This window comes from Vipera berus, assembly GCF_964194415.1.
Source record: "Vipera berus genome assembly, chromosome: 2".
NCBI lineage: Eukaryota > Metazoa > Chordata > Lepidosauria > Squamata > Viperidae > Vipera > Vipera berus.
The window spans coordinates 222,073,414-222,098,252 of record NC_138203.1 but is presented as its reverse complement, the minus strand read 5'-3'; the positions used below and the strand labels follow the sequence as shown (position 1 = coordinate 222,098,252).

The 24,839-nt window shown below is 39.6% G+C and overlaps 2 protein-coding genes across 4 annotated transcripts in view; one reads left to right on the top strand and one right to left on the bottom strand.

The window, feature by feature from the left end:
• Nucleotides 1-873, top strand: part of DNAH1 (dynein axonemal heavy chain 1) — a gene marked incomplete at its 5' end in the record, with an annotated part of 176,028 nt that extends 175,155 nt beyond the window's left edge. The window contains one exon of the mRNA XM_081320734.1: nucleotides 621-873. Coding sequence (XP_081176860.1) covers nucleotides 621-742 — 122 coding nt within the window. The 3' untranslated portion in view covers nucleotides 743-873. The remainder of the gene's footprint in view (nucleotides 1-620) is intronic.
• BAP1 (BRCA1 associated deubiquitinase 1) overlaps nucleotides 1-24,525 on the bottom strand; it is a 34,213-nt gene extending 9,688 nt beyond the window's left edge. The window contains exons 1-17 of one of the 3 annotated variants that reach the window (XM_081320736.1): nucleotides 24,316-24,525; nucleotides 21,054-21,083; nucleotides 20,917-20,971; nucleotides 18,478-18,610; nucleotides 17,885-18,004; nucleotides 17,267-17,328; nucleotides 17,045-17,187; nucleotides 15,725-15,803; nucleotides 15,326-15,449; nucleotides 14,378-14,525; nucleotides 13,744-13,928; nucleotides 11,927-12,060; nucleotides 10,702-11,174; nucleotides 9,590-9,750; nucleotides 7,512-7,604; nucleotides 6,757-6,829; nucleotides 3,513-3,690 (exon numbers count right to left, since the gene is read on the bottom strand). In XM_081320736.1, the coding sequence (XP_081176862.1) occupies nucleotides 3,557-3,690; nucleotides 6,757-6,829; nucleotides 7,512-7,604; nucleotides 9,590-9,750; nucleotides 10,702-11,174; nucleotides 11,927-12,060; nucleotides 13,744-13,928; nucleotides 14,378-14,525; nucleotides 15,326-15,449; nucleotides 15,725-15,803; nucleotides 17,045-17,187; nucleotides 17,267-17,328; nucleotides 17,885-18,004; nucleotides 18,478-18,610; nucleotides 20,917-20,971; nucleotides 21,054-21,083; nucleotides 24,316-24,352 (2,184 nt within the window). In that variant the 5' untranslated portion in view covers nucleotides 24,353-24,525 and the 3' untranslated portion in view covers nucleotides 3,513-3,556. Of the gene's footprint in view, nucleotides 1-1,377; nucleotides 3,691-6,756; nucleotides 6,830-7,511; nucleotides 7,605-9,589; nucleotides 9,751-10,701; nucleotides 11,175-11,926; nucleotides 12,061-13,743; nucleotides 13,929-14,377; nucleotides 14,526-15,325; nucleotides 15,450-15,724; nucleotides 15,804-17,044; nucleotides 17,188-17,266; nucleotides 17,329-17,884; nucleotides 18,005-18,477; nucleotides 18,611-20,916; nucleotides 21,084-24,315 lie in introns of those variants that run through there. The other 2 variants (XM_081320735.1, XM_081320737.1) reach the window with 2 other exon arrangements.
• Between the last annotated feature and the right edge of the window lie 314 nt (nucleotides 24,526-24,839).

Below are 24,839 nucleotides of genomic sequence, written 5' to 3'. Positions count from 1 at the left end.
TCTTCCCTACCTTGATGTGGGGTAAGATTGATGTGCTTTGAGGGACAGGAGATGACATCCATTTGATAAGTTCATTTGGACCAGAGATCCTATATGATGGATTTTACTATCTAAAAATCCGGGGAAGAAAAATCCTCTTCTGGATGCATTTAACCAGGTCCAATGGATACACTTGTTTGGTTTTTCCTTACCAGGCCACACTACATTGGCACGGAGGCCGGTGTGCTACCAGCTGGCTCTTTTGTGCTGGCTGTGATAAGTCTTGATGTGGTTAAAAGCTTTTATTTTGGAATGGGTCCACAATTCATCTTTTTGCAGGAACCACCAGAAGAAAAATGGTGGTATTTTTTCAAGGTACGTACAGGGTAATGAAAGGAGATGAGTCTCAACTAGGTTCAAAGCAGAAAGAAGTGGGAAGAGTCTTTGAAACTGGCTATGAGTGAAAGATTCTGTCTTCGAATACAGACCTCCAAACAGCAACAAGAAAAAAAAAACCTTTTGAAACATAGGATGTGGAATTGTTAAATCTCATTTTAACATCAAAGGCATCAGCCTATAGTAGCAAAAGAAGCCCTCCTTGTGTCACAATGTAGCATTAACTTTGATTTTCTCTTTACCAGGGACACTATCAACAACAGGTCATTCAACTAACTATGTGATTGCTGTAGAAATACCTACCAGTAAATCTCAGAGGCACTGGATTAAACGGGGAGTTGCCTTGATCTGTGCCTTGGACTTCTAGGCACTAACAATAAAAGAGGAGTCCAATAAAGTAGAATAATTTGGAAGTTGTTTACAAGAATTGTAAGACTGGATTCATATCTTGAAGCCTGATCTGAAGGAAGCACAAAACTGGCTAAAATGAGACAAATAACTACAAGGACTTAAATAAATATACATAGCGTGTGTGTGTTCATTTAATTTAAATTTACATTAAAATCTTTTTTTTTAATTTCACAAATGACTGCATGGTGCTTTTTTAATATAACCCATTTTCTTTTTTTAATGTAGCCTATAAATTGCAATCAACTACAAGGAAAAGAATAAGTACATATTATACACAATTAAGGTGTATAATAATAAAATTTATGTTTGTGTTATATTTAAGCCACCATTGATCTCAGAGATGATCTTACAGCACTAATTTAGTATGTTCCTGGCAGTCTCCATAGCAGATCCCAAATATTACAAAATTAGGTACTGCAGTTAAGAACATAGGGTTGACATATTGCATTGGCATAGTGTAATATTTTCTCAGGTGTATAGAATAGCCATGCCGAGTTATTTATTATTCAGAAATGTTACCCCAATTCCAATTCACAACAGAGCTATTGGTACATCTTTTCTGGTGTACGGATTCCATTATCGCCATCTCCAGAAGGCTAGAGATACATTTTATTTTTAACAGAACTGATATTTACAGTACTTGACAATTCAAAAGACAATTGATTCTGTCAACAAATAAAAAATAGTAATTCTACAGTCAGGCACTGTACATATTTGCAAAGAAAGCAAATATAATTCACCATCTTCTCAGGAACTATTCCCTTTCCCCTTTGATCTTTTGAATCTCATGATGGTTTTAATATCTATACTAAGAGACTCAACTGTACATATTCATGGAATAAAAGTTGCAGAGGAAGCATTAAACTCTTCTTCCAAAAACAATTTGCAAGATTCCTCTGGCCAATAGCTAGCATAATTTAATGCAAATTTGCTATCATTCTGCCAAAAGCTTAAAAACATTTATAAATCTGCTATATTGACAAAGGACTGTTCTTACAGGACAAAGATAAAGCCATGTAAATAAGGAGAAGCTGGCAACACTTGTCTTAGGACTGGGTAGATAGATAACTGATTACACTGCAATTAGAGATTGTAAATGGACTGGAATGAGAGGTGCAGATTGACAGGATTATCATGATGTAGATATAAAGATGCTGAGGCAACTCTGGAAGACAAAAGCAGATGACAACCAGATCCTGCTGGCCAAATATCATCTATACTCTTGCAGAGTAATAAGCCAGATGCTCTTAACCCAGGGGTGTCAAACAGCCAACGCGTGGGCCAGATGCATCATCTGGAAGCCGCGCCCACCCCATTGCCGGCAATGGCAAAATCATCCCGATACATTGCACGAGGTCACGTGACGTCGCAAGTTTGACATGTCTGCTCTAACCTGAGCCATAATAGGAAAGGAATATCATTCATTCAGTAATGCAAAATTATTACTGTGTGCCCTATCTTGTCAGAGGACTTACAATCTGCAGAGGTTCACCATCCCTGCAAGCTTTGAAGTAAGCTGGAAGGGCTCCAAGCAAACATGACTACATTCCTACAATACAGAGAAACATCCTTTGTTGTCTTGCCATCCCAACATAGGGCCTCCAGTCATTTCTGCTCTACATTTCCCTTGTCCTTACACTATAGACAACTACAAATCTCACTATTCCACTGCTTGACTGTAAGATTACATTATGTACAGGAATTATTTTCCTATAGAATCTTTCCATTTTCCCCTGAAATGTAAGCATGAACAAAGCCAAACAATGCTTCATATCCCATTGAAGCACTTTATCCCGATCCCTCTCAAAATGTTGGTCCTAACAGTTCACTACAAAAAAAAGGATTTGGGGTCTGTATCTTTCAGTATTTTCATTTAGCAATTTGTATCACCCAGCCACACATAGTTTAATTTCCTAAAAATGGTTTTACTCAGCAGAATTTGAGTAAAAGGAAGCAACTGCCAAAGAAAATCTAAAAATAAGTTAATTTCACAGTTTGAATTATGGTGTGTGCATAGCTTCCATACATACAAAAGAAAAGAAAATAGCTTCCAGACTACATGCCGTTACAAAAATACCTTTACACGAAAAGATCTTACTCTGGACATACAAAACTCATAAAGAAAATTTTCCTCTCTGCTTCAGCACCAGTTGGGGGGAAAATATCAACAGAAAAATTTGCAGGACTTGAAGACCACTTGCAAGAGAGCCTGAAGTATAACTGCTACCTGAAAATTATAGTGATGAACTTGATAAACTTAAAAGATGTAATGTAGATATTTGTTCCCCTGGGAAATTAAGCAAAAATCAGGATGTATAATTCTGACTCTCTCTGAACTAAAAAATGCATCAACTTAACTGAAATGCACTTCTGCAAAACTGCGAAGATTTTACTTATTTCTTTTTAAGCAATGTTCATGTAACACCTCTGAAGACCACCATTTACTACTACAAGATGCACTGCATATTGGTTTAGGTTGCTAAGTAACATATTCAAGTGCAGTGTCAGTCACTCAAATGGTCCTATTCTTTATGCTTCTCACATCCCCTCTGGAGGGAAAATTTATCTTTGAATGCCCAAATGGAAAACCACTGGAGCAATGTCTAAAATCCAGTTAAATACAGGTAGACTTAGTCACACTAATACTGATCATGTGCAGACAATTTCAGTGCAAAGCTCTGTCCTGAGCACTCTCTGGTTGGTGAAGAAGTACATGAAATATGCACCATGTTACTGAAGAGGCAGAGGATATTGAGTCCTGTCCAAAAGACTATTGACGTTTAGCTTTATAAGGCCTGGAACGTTTTCGTCGGTCAGGCTTTCGCTGCTTGTGGAGACGCCCAATGCTGACCCCTTGCCGTCTACGAACAGAGATGTTTTGTTCAACAAGGCTAGGCAACATTCCTGCAAGAAGACAGTGTGTAAGGTAAGTCAAACAGAATTAAATCTTGCTTCCCTTTCAATATTTTAAAATATAGAAGTCCTCCAGAGGATTGCATTCCTGTTATGGAAACAGAAAAAGGGATCATACAGCTCCTTAACCAGATTTATTGTGGCATTAAACTTTTGTGGAATAAACCTTTCCCAGCTCAAATTCTCTAATGGTTATGTTTTAATAAATATCAATTTTGAAGGGCGCGATCTCAAAACCTTCTTTTTTGAACAAGCTGGCCTGGTCTGACGGGATGGGGTTGGGTTTTTTATAATTAGTTTTAATTTTTAATATGTATCAATTACTACGGGCATAGTTGTTTAATCACTTTTTAATTTTTGTATCCTGTTTTTTATTATGTATTGCCCTGTTCACCGCCCTGAGTCCTTCGGGAGAAGGGCAGTATACAAATTAAATTATTAAATTAAATTAAAAGATTCTTTCTTATGGACTTTTCCTATTAGTTAGCAACAAATATCTGAGAAATGTTATACCGGTGAAGAAGGCTTGCAAGTTTAAGATTTATCACATTTATAGATATAAAAGATTCCAGATCAATAAGAAATCACAATATAATATAGCCAGAATCCTAAACATACATATTTGGATTTAAATTTTAATGGAAGCAGATGGAAAAAATTGTATTTACCAATCAAAATATACACTAATCAAAGTCTCACTTTTAAGCTATTTTTAAAAAGTGTTAACTTGTAAGATAGTTTTATTTGGATTATTCACAGAAAACGTGCTCTACTGATAATCCTCATTTAAGAATAGTTAATGGATTTTTTTATGGGGGAAAATATTATTTTATCATTATCGTTAAAACTGAACTGACAGATCTCTGAATGCCTCTTAAAGTGTATTTAATAGTATTATGCTACAGTGGGACAAAAAAGTATTTAGTCAGCCACCAATTGTGCAAGTTCTCCCACTTAAAAAGATGAGAGAGGCCTGTAATTTCATCATAGGTATACCTCAACTATGAGAGACAAAATGGGGGGAAAGAATCCAGGAAATCACATTGTAGGATTTCTAATGAATTAATTTGTACATTCCTCGGTAAAATAAGTATTTGGTCACCTACAAGCAAGCAAGATTTCTGGCTCTCACAGACCTGTAACTTCTTCTTTAAGAGGCTCCTCTGTCCTCCACTCGTTACCTGTATGAATGGCACTTGGTTGAACTTGTTATCAGTATAAAAGACACCAGTCCACAACCTCAAACAGTCACAATCCAAACTCCACTATGGCCAAGACCAAAGTGCTGTCGAACACCAGAAACAAAATTGTAGACCTGCACCATGCTGGGAAGACTGAATTTGCAATAGGCAAGCAGCTTGGTGTGAAGAAATCAACTGTGGGAGCAATTATTAGAAAATGGAAGACATACAAGACCACTGATAATCTCCCTCGTTCTGGGGCTCCACACAAGATCTCACCCCGTGGGGTCAAAATGATCACAAGAACGGTGAGCAAAAATCCCAGAACCACACGGGGGGACCTAGTGAATGACCTGCAGAGAGCTGGGACCAAAGTAACAAAGGCTACCATCAGTAACACACTAAGCCACCAGGGACTCAAATCCTGCAGTGCCAGACGTGTCCCCCTGCTTAAGCCAGTACATGTCCGGGCCCGTCTGAAGTTTGCTAGAGAGCATTTGGATGATCCAGAACAGGATTGGGAGAATGTCATATGGTCAGATGAAACCAAAGTAGAACTTTTTGGTAAAAACTCAACTCATCGTGTTTGGAGGAGAAAGAATGCTGAGTTGCATCCAAAGAACACCATACCTACTGTGAAGCATGGGGGTGGAAACATCATGCTTTGGGGCTGTTTTTCTGCAAAGGGACCAGGACGACTGATCCGTGTAAAGGAAAGAATGAATGGGACCATGTATCATGAGATTTTGAGTGAAAACCTCCTTCCATCAGCAAGGGCATTGAAGATGAAACGTGGCTGGGTCTTTCAGCATGACAATGATCCCAAACACACCGCCCGGGCAACGAAGGAGTGGCTTCGTAAGAAGCATTTCAAGGTCCTGGAGTGGCCTAGCCAGTCTCCAGATCTCAACCCCATTGAAAACCTTTGGAGGGAGTTGAAAGTCCGTGTTGCCCAGCGACAGCCCCAAAACATCACTGCTCTAGAGGAGATCTGCATGGAGGAATGGGCCAAAATACCAGCAACAGTGTGTGCAAACCTTGTGAAGACTTACAGAAAACGTTTGACCTCTGTCATTGCCAACAAAGGGTATATAACAAAGTATTGAGATGAACTTTTGTTATTGACCAAATATTTATTTTCCACCATAATTTGCAAATAAATTCGTTAGAAATCCTACAATGTGATTTCCTGGATTCTTTCCCCCCATTTTGTCTCTCATAGTTGAGGTAAACCTATGATGAAATTACAGGCCTCTCTCATCTTTTTAAGTGGGAGAACTTGCACAATTGGTGGCTGACTAAATACTTTTTTGTCCCACGGTATATTGCCACTTCCAAAATTTTCTATTCACTCATTTTTATAAATGACTATAAAAACTAAAGCAGGAGATAACAATTTAGAATCCAAATCATAAACTCCTTTAACCTGGGCCTGTCTAATTAATGCTGTGCTTTAGTTTGATAGTTCAAACTTTCTACACTATATGTTACTGCTATCACTATTTATTATTTGGAATTTAGCAAGATGTCCAGATTTATGAACACTGATACATGGGAAAGACAGATTATAAATACTCTTCATGTAGCTGTTTGTACTAGAAAAATAAATCTACCTCTATTTGGAGCAAAAGGTTGCTGGTTTGTGCTGTTTATCAACATCTGAATTTATCCTTTTCTAACACAGTGCAAAGAAAAAAGCTCTTTCAATCAAACTGCAGGCATTTTTCTTTTTTTCTATATCATATTACATATATTGTTCATTCTATATTATTCATCAATATTTGAACAATATATTTTTCTTTTCACTATCAAATTATTTTATGTCAGTTAACATTAAAATTAAATGTTTTTTTATCAAAAATAAAATTCCTCTCACCTTCTTGTGCCAACATGGAGATAAAAGTACATATAAATTCATCATAATTGTGAGTTCTTCTCTGATCATCAATCTAAAAAAGTTAGAAAAGGGAAAACAAAGTATCTGTTCAACAGCAGTATTGAAACAAATAAGAGGTGGTGGGGGGGGAAATCCACCACTTACCTTTTGGCTAGTGAACAAGATTCAAGACCATTAAAAAATTCTACAGCATTCCAAAACTGAGTCTCGATAATAAACTAAACCAAAAAGACCATGTTTTCATGTTCTCAAAATGTTGACCGGTCTGTAATAATTGAAAGACAATGGGATTTCCAGCCTCAAGTAAGAAGCTTAAATGTTGTGATCCATATTTAGGAAGGCTAATAAGAAAACACAGTAATTCAGACTTTGCTGGACTAAGACTTCTAATTTGTTTTCGTATTAGAATATTAGATATGTCAATCTACCAAGACATATCTTCAATCGACAATTTGACTGATGCTGAAAAAGCCTGAGCAGGCTCAGATCTGGCTGAAACCTGAATAGGAGACTACCAGAACTGGGCTGGGAGTCAAAACACATCCTGGAAAAGCTAACTGCTTCTATGAAAACTACATGAATTTGTCTATGTAGCCATCAAGAACTAAATAGGAGAGAATTATCTTATCAAATATTAACAGCTTTTATCATTAGGTATTTGTATTTGTATTAAGCTACCAAGAGTCTATAAAAGGGATGGCTATAAAAATAACACAACATTCTCTATTAGCTACCTTGAATTTCTTTCTTTTCTCTACTTCCTCCTTTAAACAGGCCTCATAATTTGCAATTTCAGCCTCCACACACTTAAGCAATGCCAGGAGCTCCTGTCAAAACAAAACAGCAGCAGTGTAAGCAGAATGCCTCACTAATGCTAGTGGCACAGCAGTACCTCAGAATTGGCTTAAAGCACTAGCAATATCTCAGTATAACTTTTAAGAGTAGAACAATCTCTAATCTTTTTTTTTAAAGCTTCTACAATCCCAAAGTACCAACAGGAACAACAACTAATAAATAAAGCAACACAAGTTGGGAAATTAAACAAAGGAGGAAAAATTAAACTACCTTGACGTAAGCATAAATTAAAATAGTGCCTAAACATTCTTGCAGCAAATGGCAATCTTGATGCCATTTCAAATTTTATTTTTGGCACTTTCCTCAGGATGCACATTACTAGAGTATCTTCTTTGAAAGAACATTATTTTTAACAAAAGGGTATCTGATGTAAGTTCTATGTATATAAATATTTATCTATCAAATTTATATACCTGCCCATCTCAGAAGATGTTACTTTGGATGACATAGCAAAATAACAATAAATATGTCAGTCAAATCACACACACACGCACATGCACGCACACACACACACACAAATGGAGCCACCTCAAGATTTCATCGGTCCCCTGAGATTCACCACCACCACCACCAAACAGGCCTAATGACAAAGCCAGCTCTTGAGGGATGTCCAGAAAATAAGGAAGGCTGGAGATGACCTCACTTCAAGTGGGGAGGGGGGAGAGAGAAGACTGTTCCATATAGTGGGCATCAGGACAAAGAAGGGCCATCTCCTCTGGCCCAGTATAGTTTCTGGAGAGATGGGACTTGCAGCATACCTCTCTTGATGGATCTGATGGGACAAGCAGCTGTAATCCAGGAGGGGTGATCCCTCAGATAACCTGGTGCCATGCCATGAAGGGCTTCAAAGGTCAAAATCAGCACCTTGGATTGGACACAGAAGCAAACTGGCAACCAAGGTAGCTCACGTTATTTCATTCACTGCTTTAAGGTAGAGGATATGTTGTGCTGCCCCCATCTTTCCATTTTATCCTTGCAATTTCCCTATAAAGTAAGTTAAGCTAAAGAACTGTGACTGTCCTAGTCACTCAGCAATCTTAGTCCATACCCTACCTCAACAGGAATATTAAACCAGGAGTAAGGAATCTGTAGTTTTCAAGAAGTTACTGTATAGCATCACACATTATCCCTGTGCACTAGCAATCCAAAGTAGGGATGGTAGAAAGTGGTGTTCGGCAACACTAGGCAGCTTCCTATCCCATTACTAAAAATCCACAGTGAAGTAGTTATGTTATAAATATAATTCTACTGCTTTGTTTTAGTTTTGGTAGAATATGATAAAGATAAAAAGAGCAACTTTGTTGTTGTTCATTCTTCTGCTTCAAGTATATTGGTATCAGAATAAAGTCCTCAGAGGGCAACTATAAATATCAGATGAAAGGCCAGATCAAAAGTCTTGGGAGAAAAACAAAAAAGCTTTGTCAAGAACAGCATTCTCTCCATTCTTAATTTTGGTTTAAAGAGCTATCACTACAATTCAGGTCCCTTACTACTGAGCTTTGTCCTTCTTAAAAATAACCGTCATTTATTATTTTATTGTTTTGTAGAAGATGCCTAGTCAACTACCTTCAAAAAATTTTCTGCATGGGGTAGCATCAGAACATGGGATTAGCAGGGGCTACGCAAACCTCATCTCTATAGCCTTGCAAAAGCCTAAAGACATATGGACTTGCCTTCTTCTGCATGACTCAAGCACAGAGGCTGCTGTTAGCTATAATTATGTTTTACAATGGCGTGATCAGACTGATAAGAGATGACTTTGTCCCACTGCCAAAACAGTCCCCTTTCCATGTATTTTCTGTGAGTTTCAGACACACTCAAGAAAAAGAAGATTCCCGTCAAGTTTCATATCACATATTTATGAGCAACATCCAGCCAATGCAACCAGGTCTAGGCAAATAACTCCCCAAAGTACTTTCTGCCATCACAGAATTGTTTTAAGGCAAAAGTAACTTACTTTAGGAACATACTTTTCCCCAGCAGGGGGATCAGTAGACCGACCAATTCCAGCCTTCTCCTTGCTGTCATGTGGCTCATTAGAGTCCACGTCCTCTGCTTTTACAATAATTTGAACCTCTTCATTTGATTTGCTAGATGGAAGGGAGTTTTTTCCACCCTCTGGGAAAATAAAAGAGAGGAATGATTAAACACAATGTTATCTACTTTCATCATTTTGACTACTGTGGAGGAATAAATAATGGTATTTCTTAGCCAAACAATGCATGTTTCTAGCCCAGAAACGTGTAACAAACACATTTCATTTATAAATCAATGTTAGAAAAGTAGGGAACTCAGCAGAAAAGGAGCTCCCATTCAGAGCAGGCACTGAATTTTTCTGTCAGGATTATTCATAATTATGTGTCTTCTACATTATTTACAAAAACTCCGAGGCAAAAGGTATTTTCTCCAATGAGTTCATCCGCTGAATTCCCACACATAATTCTATAAATCAATTTTGAAAAGCAAAAGGAGCCATACTTGGAAACAGAATGAAAAATGGTCCTAATCAGTTATCTTACCAACAGACAATGCATGATTTAGATCAGAAATACGGCAATTATTTGAATTTTGGGCATGTTTGGAACACTGAGAACAGACAATAAATAGGTTCACAAACTATCTGTCCAAGACACTTGCCTATACCTAAGCAATGGTTGAAATATAGTTGGGCAATCAATCACCAGAAACTGAGCAAGTCCCCAGAACACCATTATCCTAGTTGAGTCCTTTAGTGTGCCAAAGACAATGCAACAAATCAATATGATGCTCATCTTACCTACTGTCCTGTTTTCTGTCACAAGCCCTTTCGAGTACAAACGGCACAGGCCTTCAGTTGCCTTAGGTGCTAACGTGTTTAAAGTTGTCAAATTAGGAGGTACAAAAAAATAATAATAACTGGAATCCAAATTTAAAAGCCCTTCAGCATTCGGTTTGTTACTATTCCTCTTGCTCATCACCAGAAACCTCCAAACAGACCCCTCAACTGCCCACCCAACAAGCAAAGAAGAGGAACCACGTGAGAGTAAGAAAATAGTTAACTATTATTATTTTTTTCCTGTTGAAGCATACCGGTGACAGTAAGAGGGCAGAAAACTCCCTCCTCTGTGAGGTGCAGCAAACCAGTGCTGATGGTGGGTCCCAAATCTCTCACAGCCCTGTTGTAGCGTATACAGTCTACACGGAGCAGGCTGTCTTCCTCCCCGAATAGCACCTTGGAGATATGAGAAGTGACAGGACTAGACGGGCGAGTGGGATTGGCTGATCGGATGGGGGAGCGAAGAGGGGAATTGAAGGCACTCCCGATCTCTGAGGCAGTGTCCGTGCTTTCGTTGCTGGGTGTGGGAGATGGCTGAGAGTGGGCCACAACAGCTACTGCAGTGCCTCCACTGCTAGTCTTAATAGACAAAGGAATGGAGAGGTCCTTCTGAGTTTCTTTCAGCTTTTCCGCCAGGACATTGATGGTGTTGGGCTGCAGCATAGACAGCTGGCTGTCTCCACTCCCCGTCAGGTGCTCCTGTTTCACCAGGCCCTTCCTCTTGTAACTGTCCACAACCACAGAAAGGGGAAAAATATTAAGCCGGGAAGGTTATACTCAGCAGTAGCCATCAGAATGTGTGGGAAAGCTGACATTATATCCATTATGTTTCTATACGTCAACCTCAGTTTTAAAAAGGTAAAGCGAACGTTATGTAGCATTAAGAAAGAAAATGCTATCGTAACTTTGCAGTATTTATACATATGTTTAGGTTAAATAAAAGCAGTTATATCTCTGTGATTTCATTTATATGTTTTTGTAATTACCAGCGCGGTTAAAATAGTTTCTCTCTGCTTTTTTTGGTTTCTAATGTCTGAAGATCAAACATTCCATTATGAAAACAGTCCACAAATGTCATTCGCTATCCCCAATCTGAATGCCTACTGCCATTTCTCTTTCTAGCCAGGTATCAAATTTCGTGGAACTATTTTTTAAAAAAATCATGTAATTATACTTCCAACATTTTTCAGATTAGACAATGGACAGTTCCTTGCTTTCGATACATATACAGTTCTCCAAACGGGTGATTTACAAATAGGCTTGATCCACCCACATAAACCCTGCTCCTTACTAACACAGGTAGAAGTTGGGCATCATCTCAAAGCTAAGATTTTAAAATAGCTTTCTTTCTCAGGCAGCCCTATAAAGTACCAGTATAAATACTAGAATATTTTTCAAAGACTGGAAGTAAGGAACTCTCAAATTTGACAAAGGTGCAACGGCAGACTGAGTAACTACTGGAGACCATCAGGGCATTACCTGATGGCAGGATTAGTATTACACACTTCCTCCTCATCATCATCATCATAGTCATCCTCATCATCAGAGTATTGCTGATGCTGTGGGACTGGGACTCGGCTTCGGCCCACTCCTGCTGCCAGGTCCTCTTCCTCCTGAAACACAATCATCCAGATGCCTTCAGATAAGATTAGTATCTGAGAAGATCTCTTAACCTCCAAAGGCCATCTTTAAAAACAAACAAAAGTACATGAAGAAATAACTATTTCTCCTGCTCAAATAACACTTGGGACTCACCAAAACAGAAGTCTGGATTAGAGAAAAAACAACAACGGTGCAAACTATGAAAACGCCTTCCACATATATACACGGAGATATCCCAAATAGTTTAATCTCTCTTATGTCCTAAGTGGAAAGGGTGTAAAGCAATGCAGCTTTTTGTACATATCCATGGGGATTCTCAACCATCCAGCTTTTTGGATGAGAAGCAAAATATTTTCAAAGAAAAAAAAAGACAAGAAAGTCCAGCTGGTTTTTGAAAAGAACCTTTGGCTTTTTGTAAAATATCCAGGAAGGTTCTTGTTTAATGGACTTTCCATTAAACAAATAGGGGGTCATTTTTGCCATTTTTATTCAACTACATTAAATAGCGGCCGTGGACCAGCACCGAGCCACAGCATGCCACCAACCAGTTGGTGCAAGCAAGCAAAGCCCCATCTGCAGGATGCAGGCAGCACGTGAAACCAGGCCCCTTCCGATCTGCGGGAAAAACCTCTCTCCAAGGAACTGGTCCCTGGTGGCCAAAAGGTTGGGGGCTGCTGGAATAGCATATGCAAAATAGCAGTTATTCCTTCAAGTCCTTTCTTCACTGGAATAGTGTTCAAATACTAATCTTCATTCATGAAAGAAGCAGAAATGCAGGATGGCTACATTTAATTGCTTTTGTAGGGATACACTGGTTTGCATGGCATATCAAGAACAGTGCTAGTGGGAAGATGCATTTTCTATTTTATTTTTTTAAAAAGTGTGAGATTTTGAAACAGCTAAATTCCAAACCATCATCACTATCTAGTTCTTTTCATCAGCAGGAGAACTGTGAACATGAGAGTCTTTCAAAGGTTATAGCTCTTTTAATTAAAAAAAATACACTGGAAAACCTAAGTAACTCATTTACACCTTAAATCCCCACTATTTGTCAAAAATGCAAAACAGAGGTGAAAATTTCACCCCATAAACGCCAGGGGATCTGAGAGCCACAACATTGATGCTTACTGGTTATACTTTTTACACCCTGCTTTAGAATGATTTAGTGGACTCTATAAAATCATCTAGTAAATTCTGATAAGCACCTCCAGGAAGAAGACATTAAAAACTCAGAAATATGTTAAACATTCAAATGATGGTAATTTACAGGCGTTGTTAATTCGTCAAATATAACTATAAATTGTTAACTTTTAATGTTCAATGTTTTTAATGCTTCAGTGTTTTAACTTTTCTTATACTGCAGTTTTTACAATGTTGTAAGCCACCCAGAGTCATCTGACAGTGAGGTGGGTAACATGTAAATTTAACAGACACGACAAACTGGTAAGTAAGTAGACAGATATTCAACGTATTACATAGTGCATGTATCTGACATACACCATATTCCTGGGTTAAAGAAAAAAAATGATTTCCAGCTATTTAATTACAAAACATCCAATTTAAAAAAACGGGACAAAATAAGAATTCTCGACCGACAAATGCAACAATCTGCTCTGGAAAGAGCCAGATAAGCTGAATTATATAGTTTGTGGCATTATCAGGCAGAGAAGGTAACCCATTGTCCAAAATCCCACCTGCATCGGTGACTTGGCATAGTTGTGGTTATCCAAGAAAGCTGGCAGCCTTTGCACGATGGGGTTGGGGGCTGGTAGGGCCCCATTTATGCTGCTCACAGGTGGTTTACTGCTCAGCTTTGCCTTGCTTGGAGGGCTCTGGGTTGAGACCGGCAGATCCTGGGTTCTAGAATCCTCAGTACCTTCTGCAAAATGCACGTGCATTAATTTTCAAGCTGTACGTCTTCAGGCAGTATTATCTGGGGTACTTCCATCTGCACAGAGAACCCTAACCATTTTCTAAATCTCTATTACCTTCACCAAAAGAATGAATGTCTCAGCTGGCCAGAGCTGCCCAAAAATCGGAATCCCGATTGCATTAAGTTCAGGGACTTTCTTTGGGAAGTCCAAGCTTAGAGTAGATTACACCGACCAAGTTGTTCCTTGATAAGTCAACTTTGGGATGCAAAAAACCCTATTCAGAGATTGTGACTTGAATCTGGATTCCCCTTACTTCCAAACACACAAGCTTAGAGACTGTGAGTTGCCCAAGGGTACTTTTAAAATCAGACTCAGGATGAACACTGCTTAAATAAAAACCTTACATTTCTAGTAACTACCTTATTTTTTCAAAAAAAAATTCAGCGTTCCATACCTGCCTGGGAGCTCTCTGGAATTAACTGTGTTCTTCCTGCTTCCAGTGGGGTGGAGCTCTTGCTGCTAGCTGACCTGGGCTCCTCAGAAGTCTGGAGCTCTTGAGATTTCTGGGTGTGTACCAGTTCAGGTTGAGTCACTCGGATGAGCTTATGTAGGAAAAAAAATGGTAATAAAATTCACAAAAGAACAGAAAAATGAAAACGGCCGTGCTTCCTGCACATCACCGACTGCTTCCAATGATACACTCATTATATGTGGGGAAAAGATCGCCCTTCCTGCTGAGATTATGATTAAATGTGCATGTTGCCAAGTCCTCGCAGGCTCAGAGCAACTTACAAAAACCAAAAGAAGTAATAAAACATTCACTGTGAAATGCCCTTTCTCCACTACCTCATAATACAAAATAGTATGACTAGAACACTCCACCAATAAATAGCAATCATAAAAATTAACTGATGGCCAAGAGCCATTTCCAAAGATCCTTTCATAAACCATCGGTGTGTCTGGACCAACAGCAGTTTTCTGGTGGTTATCAAAGGAAGCCCCACGCAGAGTGCAAGTTGCAGAGACACGAGTCACCATAGCTGGTTCCTTCCACCCCAGAAAGTATTATCATGAGCCTCTTCCATTTTCATGCCCACTCCTAATATTTGGGCTTTCTTCTTGTTATCAACAGAGGAGGAGGAGCAGCAGCTACACTCCATTACTATGGTGAAAAAATGTAGGGTGAAAAAAGATTTTTTTAAAAAGAATCAACTCGATTAACAGACATAAGTTTTTGAGCTTCTTCCAAGTTTCCTTCTGAAAAAGCTATTCTGCACTCAGAACTCTGCTCTGCCTGGTGATCCTCCATCTTGAACCAACTGTTGTGTCTCTTTCAAAAGCTGGATGTAATCAGAAAAGACATGTGACTTCTAATCTTATCTTCTCTTTATCTCCTTCTTACCTGCTGCAAAGCTTCCAGTACAGTTTGTCGGTTCACCTTCAAGATATGGAGCTTAGATTCATACTTCATTCTCCTGTCGGGTACCACAGCCATCAGGTTAAAGCGGATGTCATGATATGGTTCCCTGTGAGCAATACCCATAGGTATTAAGCATCCCGACCCCAAGTAATTGTAGCAAAATCTCTTCTTCTGTCACTCTCATGTCAACCTAAGTACATCACTGTCAGTGGCACATATAAATCCTGTAATATACTTGATTTTCAATTCTTGTGCAAGCACAGCAAAACTTTACAGAAACCAAAAAGAGGAATTCTGTTCAGTAAACGTCAAAGCACTTAATCACTTCTCAAGTACGCCTCTCAAATTTTCACATAAACCAAAAATGCATTGTTCATTCACCCTGCTGTAGCAAGTCCAATCCTCTCCATGATAACTCTCCTGGCTTTGTCTGTCCATTCCTCATCTTCTGCCCAGGGCCCTGGAAAAAGGAAGTAAGAGAAAAGGCAAACACAGAAACATACAGAGTGAAATGTTTCTACTAATAGACCAATCTGTTAAACTGACTTGCAGAGTATGTTCTCCCTTGTTACCTGGCTATTGATCTGAGATATGCAGTCCTTTAAAGACAATTAAGAAAAGAAAATCAAATCCTGAACGTAATTATTTCAACCTGACGGAATGAGTTACCGAAGGGAAAATATATACTCTGTTCTTACATGTTTTTAGTAATAATTCTATTGATGTTAATCTGCATATAAACCTTTTAGATACTGTTTTTTCTTTTAAACAATACAAGCCACCTTAGGCTTATCAGAGCAGAAAATTCAAAGAAATACATTCAAATTACAAAGCAAACTATTAACCTGCATTCCAGCCCCATGCATTCTAAAACTGCACACAAGGCCAAAAGAATTGTAGTCTTTCCACTTTAATGCAAATAAAGCCTAAAATATATTATAGAACTTTACCTGAGAATAATTGTAATTCACTCTCCTCCATCATTTAAACTATTCCATATCTATTTTCCCAAATCATTATGTTCATCAATTGGGACATTGCTATATTTCAGTTGTGGGCAAAATGTTTCAAAACAAACCACCCTGAATTCAAAATGTCTCATTTTGAATGCAAAATGGACAATTTTAGCAACTTCAAAAGTATCGCAAGCTCAAAGCACCTCCAATATTAAGCACAAAATATTTCTAAGGATCAAATTAGCCTATTTCATACTCAAACCAACTATATCACACTCAAAACAGAGTATTTGAAATTCAAATTGTTAAAATCTTGTCACAACCTTATCATATTAGAGCCTTGGTGGAGCAGTGGGCTGATGCCTCCTTAAGAAACACCAGCTGCCTGCAATTAGTGCAGGTTCGCATCCCACCAGGCTCAAGGTTGACTCAGCCTTCCATCCTTCCGAGGTAGGTAAAATGAGGACCCAGATTGTTGGGGGCAATAAGCTGACTTTGTAATAATGCCGCTTGGGGTGTGTGTGAAAGCCCTAAAAAGCAGGCATATACATAGAATGAAGGCTACTGCTAAGCTTGTAAGCCGCCCTGAGTCTTCGGAGAAGGGTGGGATATAAATGGAATTAAAATAAAAAAAATAAAAAAATATTCTTTGTAACAAACTACTGATGACCCCAATTTTATTCCAGTACAAAATGAGAGACGCAATGCTTCTTGTAAGCTAAACTAAGGCAACAAGATTACTTACCATGATCAATGGGAAAAACTTTTAGACCATCCAGTTCAAAGAGCCGTCCTTTAATGGGGACATAGCTGACAAAATGAAAAGCTTCCATGGTCCGCACAGCACTAATTCCATTCTGTTTCTCTGGTAAATGTCGGGGTTCTGGTCTGATTCAAAAAGAAAAGAAATCTATGTAGATGTAGTTTATATTGCAGAAAACACATATTCTGCCCTCACCCAACTTACCTAGCATGGCTGTTATGGGCCTTGGCCAGTTCTGGGGCATTTCCAATGGCATAGCCTTTGCTCTGGAAGGTTGAAAAAAATAAAATGAGAGGAAAAATTCTGTAAGATCACCCATAGCCTTCTTTTTAGCAGACCTAAATAGATGTTCTATCCCAATTGTCTTAATCTATTTTACTGACAGGGAAAAAGAGCCCTCAAATTAATGTGAGTCATATAATTTGGGCATATTAGAGTTGGCCATGAGGACTGCTGTCTCAGGGTTAAGTAAGGATAATATTAAAACAATTTTGCATACACTTTTATTTAGGGAATTGAACCAATTCTCTGCAATGTCATTTACTCCAATATTATTTGTACTTCTCCAAACACTGAGCAGCCTTATTTCAGAATTCTGAACGTTAATGCATCAAACTAAAATACTGACAAAGTGAGGTCTACAAAAAGGATTACTTAAAGCCAGTTTTCCCTAATTTGGTACCCTTTCAATGTGCTAGAAGATAGAAAATTATCACCTAATAAGCAGCAAACACACACACACACACAGACAGAGAGAGAGAGACAGAGAGAGAGAGAGAGAGACAGAGACAGACAGACATATAACTTGTTCTCGCTTCATACCTCTGGACTAAAACCTTTGGTGAATTCTTTCATTCGGCTCAGCGTTGGTCCCAGATCCACACTGTTACAATTCAGGAGTACACTTAACAATGCATGTGTGGCACAAGAATTGGGAATCAGCTAGAAAGCAAAATAATATTTAGATAAAATATGAAATTATGGCAATGCAGCAGAATAGCCTATTTATACAAAAACCATACAGTATGTAGATTCTTGCTCTCTTGTGTATCACAGCAAAGTTGCAGTGCTATGTAGACTAGCATCCTTGTGGTGCACTCCAGGCAATGTGACTTTGTCACAGTTAAATATTCCAAACACATTCTGACTTTTGGATCTCACAAGGATACCACAGCAAGAAGCAGCAGCATGAGTGCCAAAAATAAAACAATTAATGCTACACTCTGTTACGCCATGCAAAATAAATACTGCAAAGCCTCCAATATGAGCTATTTATTAATTTATATAGTATCTATCAACAATTGCACCTTTACATTCAATCCCCCAGTTATAAAGTCTTCCCATTTCAGACAGCAGGACACTTAAGAGCATAAAACAAGCAGCCTAGCAAAATTTCTTTCTTCCGATCAGTTTACCTGGTGAGCAAAAAACATGTTGTTGACAATGTCATCATCAATCACTGAGGTCTCATCTACCAAAGTAGAAACTTTCCGTCGGGACCGACGCTCTTCAATCCATTTGAAAAGGAAGATAAATCCGTAGACAGGTCTGAAAAAAAAAGTTTGCAATATGTAATCCATCACTTTTGAAGGCTCATTCTCTATTCACAAACATATTCAATATTCCTCTAGTGAGACATTAGTCTGAGAGGTTTCTGGGGTAAGCAAACTAATGCATTTAGATAACTGAATTACAACCTCTCTGAGCACAAAGAGATAGGTGAGGATTTTTAGAATTATAATATAAAACATTTTAGTCTGTTTTCTTTTATTCAACTTAGGCACCACCTAACTCTAGATGACTGACAATAAAATAAGACAAAATAAGAAATGAAACAGGGGAAAAAATCAGAGAAAATGACTGTTGGTAAATTTGGCCAAAACTCACACATATGGACATACCCAGTGCTTTTTTTGTAAAAGAAAAAGGTGCCGGAACTCACGTATGTCATACAACCCGCCTTGCCTACCCTACAAGGTTCCATCCAAAAAAGGTGCCGGAACTCCGTTCTGACCGTTCTATGAGAAAAAAAGTCCTGGACATACCCAATAAAAGGTAAAGGTTCCCCCGCACATGTGTGCTAGTCGTTTCCAACTCTAGGGGCCGGTGCTCATCTCCGTTTCAAAGCCGAAGAGCCAGCGCTTGTCCGAGGACATCTCCGTGGTCATGTGGCCGGCATGACTAGACGCCAAAGGCGCACGGAACGCTGTTACCTTCCCACCGTAGTGGTCCCTATTTTTCTACTTGCATTTTTACGTGCTTTCGAACTGCTAGGTTGGCAGAAGCTGGGACGAGTAACAGGCGCTCACTCTGTTACGCGGCACTCAGGATTCGACCCGCCAAACTGCCGACCTTCTGATCAACAAGCTCAGCATCCTAACCCACTGAGCCACCGCGTCCCCCAATTACTTGAGCCCAAATAGGGCCCCCAATTACTTGAGCCCAAGACCTAGGAGAACAACTGGGTCTTTTAAGGCTTTCCAGGAGCCACATGGATCTCAGGGGCAACTCCATTACAAAGGTCAGGTGCTCAGACAGAAAAGCCTTGCTTCCTGGCTCTGATAAATGACAGAGTTTAATCAAAGGGATTCCAAAACACACAAACCCTGATGTCAGCTGGACAGACATCACAGGAAATAGGCCCTACGCTATATAGAGCTTTGTAGGGCATAACTAGCACCTTGGAAGAATTCTGGTGAAAATGGAATCAATGGTGAAAGAATATAAGAAGAATCTTAAAAGATTTTTTTTTTTGAGAATAACTTCAAAGAAGATGGGAAGTTGCATTTTTGTTCCTTTTTATTATCTCTCACTTTTACTTTTATGCTTTCACAATTTCTTTATTTTTCTACTTCTTTTATGTTTTTGTGCTGTTTTTTTAAAAAATTGTAAAAACTTCTTTTAATTAAAAACTACTTAAAATGAATCACTACCAAATTATTTATAATTAAAGTGCTACTATAAACTGAAGCACAAAGGATTGGAACATTACTAGACCTACGTGACACCTTCAGTAACAACAGGACTGATTTAAGCAATTTATGGTAATCTTAAAAAGGAAATCTGAATGTAAAATATGTGTGATTCCATTCCACCATTATAACCAGTGTTTCAAAACAATCGTTTTATGTTATGTTATGATTTATTAATCACCCTGTCAACAAAAGTGCGTATAGTCAAGGCTATGGTCTTCCCAGTTGCAATGTATGGCAGTGAAAGTTGGACCATAAGAAAGGCTGAGCGCCAAAGAATTGAGGCCTTTGAACTATGGTGCTGGAGAAGACTCCTGCGAGTCCCTTGGACTGCAAGGCGATCAAACCGGTCAGTCCTAGAGGAGATCAATCCTGACTGCTCTTTAGAAGGCCAGATCCTGAAGCTAAAACTCAAATACTTTGGCCACCTAATGAGAAGGAAGGACTCACTGGAGAAGAGCCTAATGCTGGGAAAGATCGAGGGCAATAGAAGAAGGGGACGACAGAGAATGAGGTGGCTGGATGGAGTCACTGAAGCAGTAGGCGTGAGCTTAAATGGACTCCAGAAGATGGTAGAAGACAGGAAGGCCTGGAGGAATGTTGTCCATAGGGTCGCGATGGGTCGGACACGACTTCGCAGCTAACAACAACAACAACAACATGATTTATTATGTTCCTTTTTTGCAATCAGTTCTGCTATGTTATTATATATTGTATTTCAGCCTATTTCCAGAAGATTTCTGACATTTACTTGACAGAAATGGAACAATTTCCAATACATTCCAACATCATCTTTATCATTATTCATACATTTTGGATTATGTCATTACTTCAGAAAGATACTTTGCTTTTTTCTAGCTAGTGTAACAGCCAAAATCTTACCCTTGGCATTTGCTCTGTAGATCATAAATTTCTTCAACTTGCACCCCCTTAACACCTATATGAAGATAAAACTTGAGTCAGTATACAAACTGAAAAAGGTAGAACTAATTAATACAATGCTGTAAGATTATACTCACCAAAATCCTCCACTAAGAGTGTGAAGAGCCCTGAAAAAAGGGGGGGGGGGCGGGAGGAAGAATCAGAGGATAGGAAAGGATTAGGTTATTACTCGGAAAATACTAGTCATATTTTACAAAAATAGTTTTGGGCACATAATTCAGTCTAATCAATCTAATACAAACACCAAATCAAAAATCAAGATAAAATTCTACAAAACACCTTCATAAAAGCATTTAAATGTGCTCCGATTTACTTCCAACTGCACAACCCTAGCCTGATAAATAACTATCCGGGATAAAACAACTCAAGAAATATTTTAATAGGGGGTACCTTGCTCAATAGTAGTAACTGTGAGAGGGACCTTGGAGTCCTAGTGGACAATCACTTAAATATGAGCCAGCAGTGCGCTGCAGCTGCCAAAAAAGCCAACACAGTGCTAGGCTGCATTAACAGAGGGATAGAATCAAGATCGCGTGAAGTATTAATACCACTTTACAATGCCTTGGTAAGGCCACACTGGAATACTGCATCCAGTTTTGGTCACCACGATGTAAAAAAGATGTTGAGACTCTGGAAAGAGTACAGAGAAGAACAACAAAGATGACTAGGGGACTGGAGGCTAAAACATATAAGCAAGGGTTGCTGGAATTGCGTATGTCTAGTTTAATGAAGAGAAGGACGAGGGGTGACATGATAGCAGTGTTCCAATATCTCAGAGGCTGCCACAAAGAAGAGGGAGTCAAGCTATTCTCCAAAGCGCCCGAAGGCAGGACAAGAAGCAACGGATGGAAACTAATCAAGGAGAGAAGCAACTTAGAACTAAGGAGAAACTTCCTGACAGTTAGAACAATTAACCAGTGGAACAACCTGCCTCCAGAAACTGTGAATGCTCCAACACTGAGTTTTTAAGAAGAGACTGGAGAGCCATTTGTCCGAAATGGTATAGGGTTTCCTGCCTGAGCAGGGGGTTGGACTAGATGACCTCCAAGGTCCCTTCCAACTTTACTACTACTACTACTTATTATTATTGTTGTTGTTGTTGTTATATTGATAAAATGCTAGCTTCCTCCCATTTTATCATCTGGTCCTAAAAAGGAAGTAAATGCAAGACCCCCTTTCTTGTACATGGGATGAGGATTAAAAAGCAGCCTATTAAATGACAGACCTCAACAAATAGCAAGCATATTCTCCACTTGGATATATAAACAGTATCTATCCTACTAGAATTTCCAAAACTAGCCAAAGAAGTGTTATTTCAGTGGGCTGACCTGTAGAATAGTTTAATATATGAGGTGTTCTGACTCAGGACTTCACTAATTACATTATTTGAATTTATTGTTACTGCTTGTTTCTTCCTTTTTATCTTTTTGTTATTCATTCAAGAGTCCATATGGAATGGGCTGGACTATAAATATTGTTAAATAAATAAATACTGGATTTCTTTTGTGAACTGCTACATAGCAAAGCAGCACACATCTTCTATCATGAGAGATGCAAATCTTGTATCACCTCAGTCAGGCTACATCAATAAAGGTAAGGCAATTATTTGGCTGTTCATATCAGGTGATGTGATGAGTTCTCAGCTCAAAAATAACCTAAATGTGCAGGGAAAAGGACAGAGAATGATGTATACTCTAGAGCAGACATGTCAAACTCGCGACGTCACATGATATCACACAACGTATCGGGACAGTTTTGCCATTGTTGGCAATGGGGTGGGAGTGGCTTCCGCATGATGCATCTGGCCCACAGGCTGGCAGTTTGACACCCCTGCTCTAGAGTCAAGAAAGCAGTAAGTTTCCCATGTAACAGATACTCTCCCTCATCGCCAGCATGTTTGATGGGATGAGAGCTTGATTAGAATAAGTATAAGGAATCTATCAGATCAAACATATGTACCGTAATTTAAAAAATACTAGAATGCTCAGAGATGGACAGACTGACAATGAGACTGAAAGAAAAAGAAGAAACGGACTGTTATCAAACCTGGGATTTATTTTACCACTGGCTAGAGGAAAGAAGAAAGAATTAGGAATTAAATATGTATTAGCATGTAAACTCAGCACGTTGATTGAAAAATTAGTACTGTACGTATGGAAAAAATGAATTTAAAACTTCTATGAAAAAATAAACACTCATGCTCATTGGCTACAATCAGCTACTTGATATCAACCTAAGCAAGTTGTGCTTCCTTTTTCTGGTTATTTGGCCATAACTTTTCATCGAATACAGTACAGATAACTGAACAAACTTTGTTGCATTACATTCTTGATTAAATTATCTTTCCATTGCTATATAATTTTATGGTACTACTCCAAAAAAAAGGTGGGTGTTATTAGCCATCAAAGCTCAAAAATAAAACTTTTCCCAAAAGCTTTCCACAATTTTGGCCACTGCTGTCAAAGTGTTTATTTCCAACAGCGTGTTGGAAATAAACAACCACCAGTTGCGAATAAAAAATATTTTGAAAATATTGACCTCTGAATTTACTTTTGAAGAACTATTTTCACTTTTGACTCATTAAGCACGTATCAATTTGCATTAGAGAGACAAAAGAGGCACGCTGGAGATACACAATAGAGGTACCTATTTCAAACACAACAACGCCATCAACTCAACAACAATTCCTTGGGAAGAGGACGGGAGCGGGGCCAAATACCATCAACCAAACCAGGGGTCTTCAAACTTGGCCCTTTTATGACTTGTGGACTCAGCAAAGCTGGCTGAGGACTGTGGACTGGCTGTGACTGGCTGTGGACTGGCTGTGGACTCAGCAAAGCTGGCTGAGGAATTCTGGGAGTTGAAGTCCACAAGTCATAAAAGGGCCAAGTTTGAAGACCCCTGAACCAAACGGTTGGATTCAATCGTTTGGCTACGAATTACGGCCTCTTCCAATCACCGTCTGGGGAAGAAGCCAAGCCTTCCTACCTTAGTCCAGGCGCCACGCCAAGCCGGAAACTACAGTTTTCCAACAATAACAACAATGCTCACCCTCCCCAAAGCGTGCAAACCTCACCCTAACTTAACTTCGCAGGAAGGCTGCACGCACCCGGCTCAGGAGCAGCTCAGAAATCCCACCTGGGCACAGCGGCTTCTACTCCGGCTCGTTGGCGAGGTGGGATCCCTGGGCCCGGAAGACCGTTTACGGGGCTGCAGGCAGAGCCGCACCCGGTCGTCGGTGTCCCACCACCACCCGTCCCCCGAAAAGCGAGAGGGCAGGCCGCCCGCCCTCCGGAGCGCAGGCCTCCTCCCCGAACTGGCAGGGGCGCCTTCACTCACCAGGGTCGCTCTCCAGCTCCAGCCAGCCCTTATTCATCTTCCCTTTAGTCAGGCCTCATCGCCAGGACGGGTTCCGGGCGGAAGCCATACCTCCCGGGTTTCCCCGGGCACATCCGGTCCGCGCTACAGCCCCGCTCCGGCCAGCCGGGAAGAAGGAATGACCCGAAACATGCAGGATGGAGGAGGAGGAGGAGGAGGAGGCGGGAGGGGGGGGGGAGACCAGGTGGAGGAGGAGCAGGAGGAGGAGGAAGACGGAGGCATCGGGCTGCGCGCGCAGCAAGGCGAGACAAAAGGGGCGGCGCTTCCCAGCAGAAGGCTTTCGGAGAAAACTTTCGCTAGTGCTGCCTCCGGATTGGTGCGGAAAGGGAGAGGGGCGTGACCGGCAGCTTGTCAATGCTAAGAGATAGCGTGCGACTGCAGGGACAGACGCTTGTAACTTAATAATTATAGGCTTTTTATTGGAGGGACGTTGGTTAATTACAGCCTGAACTGTACTTTTTTTTTTCCCCTACGGCAAATGCTGG